The following is a 12545-nucleotide window of genomic DNA, read 5'->3' on the forward strand; positions in this document are numbered from 1 at the left end:
CAAATACAAAATATATAATTATAGATAATTGATGAAACAAAAGCTGCGAGCAATACTTTTTACTCACGAATTAGGTAGCCATAAAGACAGACCGGTTGACCCGTTCTTTGTTGTTGATGCATTACTTGTTGCCCGATGTCAACCAATCTCTACCATCGACTTAAAGAACACTTATGCGGTTTTCTGGCGTAGCTTTTTTTGCTCGGCCTTTCATCTTAAATGACCTTTACATAACGCCAGCAGACACTAATGAATACATTTGAATACTTCATAGGATGGTTCGAGAGTAATCTCCTGAACTTTGGCTACATCACTTTGTCTGTGTCAGACCAGGGTAATGGATGTAGCACTGTTCATTGTAAGGAATTCCAGACTACTCTCTGCATGTTCAAACAACACATAGTCAAAAATTGTGGCCCAGTTACAATTTCACATTAAAATCCATCTTGCAGAATTTCAGGGTCTGTACTCTGTACTCTGTCAATAAATCTGAAAATCTTCAGAGGTAGAGTTCACATAATTGACTATTGATAAACACAGTTTTGCTTTTAAATTTAAGATCAGCCAAGGTATTCCCTCAGCTAAAGATGGCTGCTCCCTTCCAAAACTCTACGATGACTTCCTATCACTTATAAATGACTTCTCTCTCCAACAAATGGTCAGTTTCCCAACAAGGTTAACAAACACTTTAGATCTGTTCTTTACGTCAAACCCCTCCTTCATTAAAAATGTAAAGTTAGTAGCCGGTATCTCTGATCACGACATTGTTCAAATCACTTCCGATATCAAACCCCGACTAAATCGACAAAAGCCCCGCACTGTACACCTATTCCGTAAAGCCAATTGGGTCAACTTTCAACAATACATTGTTTTTAGGTCCCCTACCATGTTCACAAATTACCAATCTAAGTCCATCGAAGAGCTATGGACTGAATTCAAGGACCTTCTCCGAAAGGGATCAAACATCTTTATTCCCTCAAAGAGGTTAGGATCAAAACCCTCTCTTCCCTGGATCACCCAAAGTATCCTAAGACAAATAAGAAAAAGAAACAAATTGTACGTTAAACAGAAAACTGGCAGTCCCAAGGTCAAACAACAGTAAAGAAAACTCAGAAATCAGGTTAAAAATAAAATAAATCAGGCCCACAACAGTTACCTTGAATACGTACTCGAAGCGCAGTACGGTGATCCAGACACCCCCCATATAGGTCAAAATTTCTCCCGTAAGAAGCTCTTCTCCACAATCAAAAATGCTAAACAGGATACCCAAGCTATCGCTCCTCTACTGGAAAATGATAATCTCATCACTGATAGCAAGGGTCAAGCAAACTTCCTCAATCACCAATTTCAGTCCGTCTTCACACCAATGAATCCTCTAAAATTAGGTCAACTCTGTTTAATGAAAGCCCAAACCCTGTTTAGCAACACCCCTAAGACAAAATACCCCAAAATGCCTGAAATCTCCATAAGTGTAAGTGGTGTCCAAAAGCTTCTGTCCAACTTGCAGACTGGCAAAGCTTGCGGCCCTGACAATATCAAGCCTATTGTCCTAAAAAATCTAAGCGTACAAATTGCCCCCTTGGTTACCAGAATCTTTCAAAAATCTCTAGACACAGGCACTGTCCCCTCCGACTGGATCAAGGCGAACGTCACCCCCCTTTTCAAAAAAGGCGACAAAAGTAACCCCGCTTACTATAGGCCGATTTCACTGACATGTGTTCTTTGCAAAGTCATGGAACATATCGTCGCCTCAAACAGCACCAAACACTTCCAGGTCAACAACATTCTCTTCCATCTCCAGCATGGCTTTAGGTCAAAACTGTCATGCGAGACACAGCTCATAGGACTTGTAGAGGACTTATCCAGGAACCTTATTCATGGTCAACAAACAGATCTAATACTCCTGGATTTCTCGAAAGCGTTTGACAAGGTCAATCACATGAAGTTACTCTACAAACTGCACCAACACGGCATCCAAGATAGCACATTACAATGGGTCGAATCTTTCCTAATAGGTCGACTTCAGTCTGTCTTGGTAAATGGTGACAATTCAGACGAGGTTCCAGTCACATCAGGTGTCCCCCAGGGCTCTGTTCTCGGCCCTCTCCTCTTCTTGCTCTACATAAACGATCTGCCAGAAAACATAGTGTCACAGGTCCGGTTATTTGCTGATGACACTGCTGTCTACATCACGGTCAACAATCCCACTGAACAAAATACCCTGCAAGAAGATCTAGATCGGCTACAAAAATGGGAACACTCTTGGGATATGGAATGTAATCCTCCCAAGTGTACGGTTATGAACATCACCAGGTCAAAACGTCACTACAAATCCACTTACACACTCCACGGTCATACCCTTGAAACAGTTAGTGATGCTAAATACTTGGGTGTTAGCATCACATCTGACCTCAGCTGGAATAAACACATAAACCAGGTTACTGCAACAGCCAGTCAAAAACTTAACTTCATCAAAACGCAACATTCCCATAAAACACCCACGCATTAGAGAATTTGCCTTCAAAACCCTGGTCCGCCCACAATTTGAGTATAGTAGCTCAGTGTGGAGCCCACACACACAACACAACATAAACAAGATCGAGATGGTCCAACGCAGGGCCGCTCGATGGGTTACAAATGATTACTCATATCACAACAGTGTCACATACATGCTAGACAAATTAGGGTGGCGTTCACTTGAGAACTATCCTTATTTGCCAATTTACTATATTTGCTATTTTGTATCGAAAAGCATTGTGCTAAAATGTGCCATTTACTGTTTGCAATGAGATTGTTAAAGACCCACATCATGCAAAAATAGGTCTTATGCTATATGCGCCTATCATATATATAGCCCACTCAACCTGCGCATCATTCAGTCTGGTCAGAAGATAAATAATGAGACCATAACACCTTGAGTGATTTTAAAGCGGACAGCATCGCCTCAGACCAGACTGCGCAAATGCACAGGTTGGGCTTGAGCTACGCTTGCCGAAACTCCATAAGACTCATTTTCGCATGATGCCGCTATGAAAGTGTGATTTGAATGTGTCTAAAGAAAACTGAGTGTTAATCTAATATTAACATACAATATATTTCGATGGTGAAGAAATAAACTCATAATAAGCCATGTGAGGACACATACATGTATGATGTGCACTCCTGTAGTATAATTTTTATCTATGTACACTAATGTGTGGTTTGACTATAATACACACATGTGGTGACTGGTGAATATGCGACTTACAAGTGTAAAAAACACAATAGTTAAACTTTTGTTTACAATTAAATTATTAAGAAACGTAAATTTCAAATTTTATTTTGAAGTCAGAATTTGGGCCAAATATCTTTTTAAAAGATATTTCTTGTTGTATTTCATAGTTTTTAGCTCATCTATTTTTTGAAAAAAAAATATGAGCTATTGTCATCACCTTGGCGTCTGCGTCGGCGTTAGCGTCGGCGTCCGGTTAAGTTTTGCGTTAAGGTCCACTTTTCTCAGAAAGTATCAATGCTATTGCATTCAAACTTGGTACACTTACTTACTATCATGAGGGGACTGGGCAGGCAAACTTAGATAACTCTGGCGTGCATTTTGACAGAATTATGTGCCCTTTTTATACTTAGAAAATTGAAAATTTTGGTTAAGTTTTGCCTTTAGGTCCACTTTTCTCAGAAAGTATCAATGCTATTGCATTCAAACTTGGTACACTTACTAACTATCATAAGGGGACTGTGCAGGCAAAGTACAATGTAATGTAACTCTGACTGGCATTTTGACAGAATTATGTGTCCTTTTTATACTTAGAAAATTGAAAATTTGGTTAAGTTTTGTGTTTAGGTCCACTTTATTCCTACAGTATCAAAGCTATTGCTTTAATACTTGCAACACTTATTTACTATCATAAGTTGACTGTGCACGCAAAGTTATGTAACTCTGACTGGCATTTGGACGGAATTATGGGCCCTTTATACATGTACTTAGAAAATTTAAAATTTGGTGAAGTTTTGTGCTTTGGTCCACTTTACCCCTAAAGTATCATAGATATTGCTTTCATACTTGGAACACTCGGAAACTATCATAAGGGTACAGTAAAAGGACAAGTTGCATAACTCTGGTTGTCATTTTTACGGAATTATGGCCCTTTTTTGACTTAGTAACTTTGAATATATGGTTAAATTTTGTGTTTCAATCCACTTTACTTAAGTATCAAGGCTATTGCTTTCAAACTTCAAATACTTTCATGCTATCATGAGGTTACTGTACCTGGCAAGTTGAATTTTACCTTGACCTTTGAATGACCTTGACTCTCAAGGTCAATTATTAAATTTTGCTAAAATTGCCATAACTTCTTTACTTATGATTAGATTTGATTGATACTTTGACAAAACTACTCTTACCTGACATACCACAATAGACTCCACCCAAACCATCCCCCGTGCCCTCCCCCCCCCTCCCCCCCCCCCCCCCGATATATTTTTTTTTTTTAAGATCATCTCACAAATGACCACCACACCCTCACACTACACCCCCCTACCCCACCAACCCCAATTTTTTTTTTTGAAACGGTTAAAAACACGAATATTTATTTTTATTATTTTATGTTTGAAATACCGCCCAACCATCGCACCCAAGAATCCACCCCCCCTCCCCCGACCCGAATCCCCCCCCCCCCTCAATTTTTTTTAAGATCATCTCACAAATTACCACCACACCCTCACACTATACACACCACCCCCCAAATTTTAATTTTTTTTGAAACAGTTAAAAAACACAAATATTTATTTTTATTATTTTATGTTTGAAATACCGTCCAACCATAGCACCCAAGAATCCCCACTTCCCCCCCCCCCCACTTCCCCACACCCCCACACTATACACCCCTCTTCACTCCACCACTCCCTCCTTTGTGATTGAAAATGAGAGTTCCTTCACCTTTAAAAAGAAAATAGATGAGCGGTCTGCACCCGCAGGGCGGTGCTCTTGTTTATATTCTGTTTTAGCGCTTATAAAGCATTTTTGTTGTCTACAGTAAACATGTTGTTGTTGGGGAACTCGTGTCCAACGTTTTATAAATTTGAGAACTGTGAATATAAACAAGCTTAACCTTATACTATTGCGTTGTTATCACCTCTGCAATTGAGAATACATGAGATAACGCTGCTACCTGTTGTGAACAAAAGAACGTTTCCCAGACATATAAAATTTAACCCCGCTGTAGTAGCAAGCACTATCAACTAGGTTACACAACAGACGTGTGATAGTGTATTGGACTCTCCATATCCCTTGTTGATCAGCAGTAGTTTTATTTTCCCGCATTTATTAATAGCCTCAGATTATGAATGAATGGCTGAGCTTTAATACCACATGATTTAGACGCAGCAAATAGTGGACTATTTTTATCAATCATGAACATTCTCTTCCGAGACACATATAATTAAAACATTATTGATTCTTTCTATATACAATCCATTCAAAAATATTCCATTTAACATGATATTCACATTTGTGAATGAATATAGTTGAAGAACTCAAACCTCTAGCATAAATTATACAAAATTATACAACTCATTCTCTGCAGCAGCAGTTATCAGGTTTAAGAAATCTGGCTTGAAACACGTGGTACATGTATTAACGTCAGTTGTTCGCAAGCGAACAACTAAAAATTGCCTCTAGGGGTCGTAGCAGTTTGCCTGATATGAATATAGTGAAACCTTGTTAACCTTTTTGATTGACATTTTTGTTCAATCCTCATGAAACTTGCTGAGAACATTTGATCCAATGTGAATGATATCTTGTGTGAAATCTCAAATTGTTACACAAACATCGTAAAAGCTCTCTAGAATAGAACATTTCCTTGCCTCTCTCAGATGAGCAAGCTAAGGCCTTTAGTTCTCTGGTCATATAATTTGTATTTTGTGTTTTAGAAAATGTTCAGCCAACACAGAAAAGGCAACCAAGAGTAAAGAAACCATATACTGTAAGTAACAAACATTTTAGTATTAAGAAAACTAACTTCACTTCAGTTTTTATGTGAGAATATTTTTCCTGTTTAAAACTCGTTATTAGGGTTCAGATAAAATAAATCAGGCCCTTTTCTGTCTATTTTGGGAAAAAGTACCTACTAACAAAAAAGGGATTTTTGGAGTTGCAAATTCTTTCAATTAATCTTGTCTATTATCACCAGGTTTTTTTTCCACTTCTTGGGAAGATAGCCCATGGCTTTGGAATTGGGAATTTTATCGGCATTTTCATGAAATTGGGAAAACAAATTCATTCGCCTTTTTTCACACGAAAAGTCCACTGATTAGGGAAATACTAAATTTGATATAACTCTTTATAATCATTCAAATTAAAAGAAAAAAATCATATAATACTTTGTTAGATGTAATTGAATTAAAAAAATTGAGATAAAATACAAATAAGACTTCTTTCTAAAAAAATAAAAAAAATTTTTTTTTTTTTTTTTGAAATTAGGAATTTTTTGCCACATTTTGGGAAAAAAGTATACTGTTTGGGATTGGGAACATTGCAGAATTTCGGCTATAAAATCGGGCCAAAAAAAACCCCTAATAACATATAAAACTAATTTAGAAGAAATGTCAATTCCAAATTATTTGCAATATAATTTTGATAAAATTAACCACACATTTTTTATCAAATTAAAATATTTTACAGTTCTTTTCATTAAAAGTTTTTATACAAAAACCAATACATGTATACCTACATTTTCCATTCGGATGACATGAGGTTGTACATGTGCAGCATAAGTTTTTATTGCTTTTTATTGGGACAAAGGATCAACACCAAATACATAAGCACTCTTTATTTGAAGAAAAAATGTGTTACCCCCCGCCATAGGCAGAAGGGTTATTGTTTTAGCGCTGTCCGTCTTTCTCTCCGTCCGTCTGTCCGGCACTTTTGTGTCCAAAGCCATATCTTGGAAGTTCTTTGGGCACGCAGGGTATGTGGATACTTTGATAACAGATGGCACTTCAATACCAGATAACAACAGAAGTCATGCGCGAAAGGTAAGTTCATCAGTTTTTTTTTTTTAAGTTATATCAGAAAGATTAGTTTTTTAGACAAGACGCATGGTTGAGTTTATAAATGGTGTATCCTTTTCTTTTGCAAAGAAAAAAATCATGGAAGAATGGTAGATTTTTCCCCCCAAAATAGAAAATTCAGTCGGAAAACAGCATAAACTGGGTGAATAGTAAACATTTAAACAAAATAAAACTACTAAGAAATATTGCAAGAAAATGTTTGATATTCCAGCATGTAGAGTAATCCAGGGATCATATTTTTTCGGTTTTGTAGGTCCTAGACCGATTGGGGTCATGAAAGACCGATTGAAAATCCCAAACAGTCGGTCCGATTCTGTTTGCTAAAAATCCCATGTTATGAAATCAATTACGCAGTATACATGCTAACACACCCTAATGACATTCTTATCTCGATTAGGTGTGATAAACCATTCGCTGCAGTCTCTAAACCGGTCAGGACCGGTTTATTGCACGTCAGACCAAGAATCAAAAACTTGTGAACGACGAAGCCGAAAAGACGCGTCTGATAGCACGCGCTGTAACTAAACAAAACATGCGGATACATTTTCCACCAGCGTAATAATCCGGTAATAAAATTATGAATGAAAGTCGCGGATCTGATCGACAAAACAGCCGAAAGTTATTTTTATGGGCGGAACTTCACATTTAATAGTACACCAGAAAATAATATACATTGTATAAATCTTTAGTAAAACCGTGTTAGAATCGATATAATTTGTGTACTTATACTTTGTTGTTGAATAACTCACGACCAGAAAATTCGATGCGTGGTTTCAAATGTTTCGCTCTCGTGATTTAATCCCTACGCATCTAAACTATCGTCCGTGGGTTATTTGACAACAAACACGAGTAAAGTAGAACAACTTGTTAGCATGTTGAGAAATAAAATCTTAATATAATCTTTAAAATATAAACGATCACGCTCTATTTCTCAATGCAAACAAAATGGCGGCAGCGCTTTTGTTTTCATAGTCAATGGGCACGTAGCTCTAACTGACGCAAGTGCCCGGATTTTGCGATTTTATGAATAATGTACACGAATTATTTCTTAATTATTTGGTGTGTTATTGTCAGTAGCCAATCTACGCACAGACATTTGTTTGGTTCAGTGCATGTTTGTAAGCTATTATCGAGTTGACAACAATTTAAAACATCGGCATAGACTTATGAAAAAGTCTGATAAAACACCACACGAAACAACAATAAAATGGCAAATGATAAAACCAGTTCAGAAAACTCGTTCTGTTTAAAAAAAAATGCCTAAGGGAATTTTTCTTGTACATTTATTATACCACCTTCATGAATGGCAAAATCAATAGTATATATTTTAACGTAATTTGTCATGATTTTGGACATTAATTTTTGGATACTTTTTCCCCATTTATATCCATACCGATTGATGTTGCGGGAAAATATGATCACTGGAGTAATCACTGTGCTACAAATACTGAAATTTTGATAGTATTCAATGAAATATAAACGAAGATAGAGCATGTTTTAATAGGTGGGATTCATGAAGTTTCGGATACTTTGATTTCCCGATATAGGGCACTTCGGATAACAGAGACTTTCTACAAATTGGGCACTCTGATAACAAAGTTTTATCTTCTACCTGAAATGCATTTATGTTTATTATGGCTATTCTTACAAAACATTTTGAAGTACGAATCAATTTGCATGGTGAAGCTCAACACATTGGGAATCTATGCATAACGTAATAACATACACATGTAAAATATAACCAATGGCGTTGTTTGTTTTCAAAAATCTTATTACTATAAATTTATATTATTAATACTATAAGTGCAAATTTCAAATAAGATTCAAATGCTTAATTCTGAAGTAGATCTAATATATTTAAAGGAACGACTGAAAATAATTGTCTCAGTAATCAACTTGTTTTTAAGTGGCAAATTGAGATTAAGAGAATTGAAAATACAACAGATCATGTGGATCAACAGGACTGTGTTCAATTGAACTTATAGCAGGACTCTAGATAAGGGGAGCAAGGGGTATTAAAGCGGCCAATACACCTCATAAAATTCTTTTTCACTGGTGCTCATTAGAATCGCATCATGAATACGATACTATGTGTAGCCACAAAAATTTAAAAGAGATTGGAAAACTCCCTTTATATTGAGCTCTATTTATAGGAAGCACTTTCTTTTCTCTTTTATTATCATATTCCAGGGCTTTTCTCCCTTATGTAACAGGGGCCGAAATTCAGCCCCTTTGGCTTCCTAATCAAAATATGGTAATTTTTTCTCAAAATTGATAGAGGAATTTCCCAAATTGTAAAAAAAAAATAAAAATTTTTTTTTTTATTTTTTTTATTTATACATATTGGGCATCTCCCAAATTGAAAGCAATGAGCTCTTATATGATTAAGAATGCACCACAATGTGTCTTTTAATACTTCTTCACAATGAAAAGACACTGTTTCAAAACTTTTTAAAACACCGTCTTCCCAAAAATGAGCAGTTATCTTCCCAATTATCTGATGAAAAGCCCTGTATTCCAAAGGGATAAAAACATGTTTCGGCAATTTGTTTTTAGCTCGACTATTATATATGAAATATATATAGTGGAGCTATCCTACTCATCCCGGCATCAGCATTCCCGTTCCCGTTAGGGTGCAAATGTTAAAGTTTGCGTACCACCCTAAATATTTTCATTGTCCCTCAATATATTGCTTTAATATTTTATCATACTTCTTTACCAACATGACCCCAACCTATAAACAAGAGCAGACAACTGTATCAAGCATTTTGTAAGAATTATGGCCCTTTTTTCACTTACAATATGCATATTATTGATATACAATATATCTGTGTTAAAGTTTGCGTACCACCTCAAATATTTTCATTGTCCCTTGACATATTGCTTTCATATTTTGCAAACTTCTTTACCAACATGACCCCAATCTACAAACAAGAGCAGACAACTGTATCAAGCATTTTGTAAGAATAATGGCCCTTTTTTCACTTATAATATGCATATTACTTTAGTTACATTGCCATAACTTCTTTATTTGTGATCATATTTTATTAATACTTTGACAAAACAACACTTACCTAAATACCACAATGGATTCCACTCAAACAATACCCCACACCCCAACCCAGAATCCCTGCCCCCCCCCCCCCCCCCCCCCCCCACCAAAAAAATAATAAACATGTTTTCCTTTTTTTATTTTTGAAAGATTGTCTAATAAATGACCACACCCCACATTATACCCAGGGTTTCTTTTCCACGTTTTGGGAAGATAGCCCATGGCTTTGGAATTGGGAATTTTATCGTCATTTTCATGAAATTGGGAAAATAAATTCATTAGCCTTTTAATTCCAAACGAAAAGTCCACTGATTAGGGAAATACTAAATTTGATATAAGTCTTTATAATCATTCAAATTAAAAGAACAAAATCATATAATACTTTGTTAGATGTAATTGAAATAAAATTGAAATAAATTAGACACTTCTTTAAATAAAATAAAAAAAAAAAAAAAAAAAAAAATTTTTTTTTTTTTTTGGAAATTGGGAATTTTTTGCCACATTTTGGGAAAAAAGTATACTTTTTGGGATTGGGAACATAGCCGAATTTCGGCTATAAAATCGAGCCAAAAAAAAACCTGATACCTCTCACTCACCCCCCCCCCCCTACTCAACCCAAATCAAATATTTTTATGCCCCCGGATCGAATGATGGGGGCTATATTGTTTTGGGCCTGTCTGTCTGTCTGTCATCAAAACTTTAACCTAAAACTTTAACCTTGGTTAAAGTTTTGCGATAACTTTTGCAATATTGAAGATATCAACTTGATACTTGGCATGCATGTGTATCTCATGGAGCTGCACATTTTGAGTGGTGAAAGGTCAAGGTCATCCTTCAAGGTCAAAGGTTAAATATATGGCTTCAAAGCGGCGCAGTAGGGGGCATTGTGTTTCTGACAAACACATCTCTTGTTTTCTTTAAAACATGGTTACGAAAAAAAAAAAATTTTTTTTTTTTATTACGTCCAAAAATCCCACCCAAGCTATTGCTATCAAACTTGAAATAAAATCTTATTAGTTTGTTTTATGTCTTTACAAATGTTCAATAGATTGTGGAAAATATACCTGACCTTATTGAATAATTTGAACAATTTCCCCATTTTGGCTTACGTTACACTATCAAGCACTCGAATAGTCGAGCGCACTGTCCTCTGATTTATTGCCTGCCTACTGTAACAGTATTCCACAGCGAATTCTGCATTTCTGATTCACTAAATAGAGTGTGTTATATCTGGTAAAAAGTGTCGAGTTAGATGTATCTGGAATCAAAGTGTCACTGTCTTCGAGATGATTGGTAAACGAAGTGTCCATGAAAATTTGGCATCCAACTCTTAAAACATTTGAATTTCCTCAAATACGTTAGTTAACTAAATTTTAACATGTAACATTAATGGACATGTTGGTCTTTTATTTCGATTAGTTGGCATATTCTTTATTTATTTCCAAATATTTGTATGCCCCCCTTCGAAGAAAGAGGGGGTATATTGTTTTGCACATGTCGGTCGGTCCGTCTGTCCATTGGTCGGTCCGTCCACCAGATGGTTTCCGGATGATAACTCAAGAACACTTAGGCCTGGGATCATGAAACTTCATCTATAGTTAAATTGCTCATGACTGGCAGATGACCCTAATGATTTTCAGGTCACTAGGTCAAAGGTCAAGGTCACAGTGACTCGAAATAGTAAAATGGTTTCTGGATGATAACTCAAGAATGCTTAGGCCTAGGATCATGAAACTTCATAGGTACATTGATAATGACTGCCAGATGACCCCTATTGATTTGCAGGTCACTAGGTCAAAGGTCAAGGTCACAGTGACTCGAAACAGTAAAATGGTTTCCGGATGATAACTCAAGAATGCTTACGCCTAGGATCATGAAATTTCATAGGAACATTGATCATGACTGGCAAATGATCCCTATTAATTTTCAGGTCACTAGGTTAAAGGTCAAGGTCACAGTGACAAGAAACGTATTCACACAATGGCTGCCACTACAACTGACAGCCCATATGGGGGGCATGCATGTTTTAAAAACAGCCCTTGTTATTTTGTTGAAATACATACTGATCATAGAATTCATGATGATTATTGATGGAATTTTATCTCTTTTTTTTTATAATCCACTGGTTTTTTTTCTCACAAATTACTTGCTCCTGCAATACGTAGTACTATACCATTAATCAACCAAACAATATTACGTGTCTGAAAACCAAATGAACAGAACATTAATGCAAAAAAGCTGAAGAACTCAACTCTTGCGCTTGGCTTTTGTTGTTATCTGGTATCGAAGTTCCATCTGTTATCAAAGTATCCGCATACCCGGCGTGTTTGGGGGATTTTATAAAAAATTGGTATGAGTATATATATGGATAACATGATTATGCACACCAAATGGCATTGTACACCATCTGTTATTTAATAACGGAGTT

At 36.2% G+C, this 12545-nt stretch overlaps 1 protein-coding gene across 2 annotated transcripts in view; it reads left to right on the forward strand.

The window, feature by feature from the left end:
• LOC127882073 (thymidine kinase 2, mitochondrial-like) overlaps positions 1–12545 on the forward strand; it is a 66665-nt gene that overhangs the window by 262 nt on the left and 53858 nt on the right. For both annotated transcript variants that reach the window (XM_052430498.1, XM_052430499.1), the window contains exon 2: positions 5926–5978. In XM_052430498.1, coding sequence (XP_052286458.1) covers positions 5926–5978 — 53 coding nt within the window. The remainder of the gene's footprint in view (positions 1–5925; positions 5979–12545) is intronic.

This window comes from Dreissena polymorpha, chromosome 5, assembly GCF_020536995.1.
Source record: "Dreissena polymorpha isolate Duluth1 chromosome 5, UMN_Dpol_1.0, whole genome shotgun sequence".
In the NCBI taxonomy this organism is placed as follows: Eukaryota; Metazoa; Mollusca; class Bivalvia; order Myida; family Dreissenidae; genus Dreissena; species Dreissena polymorpha.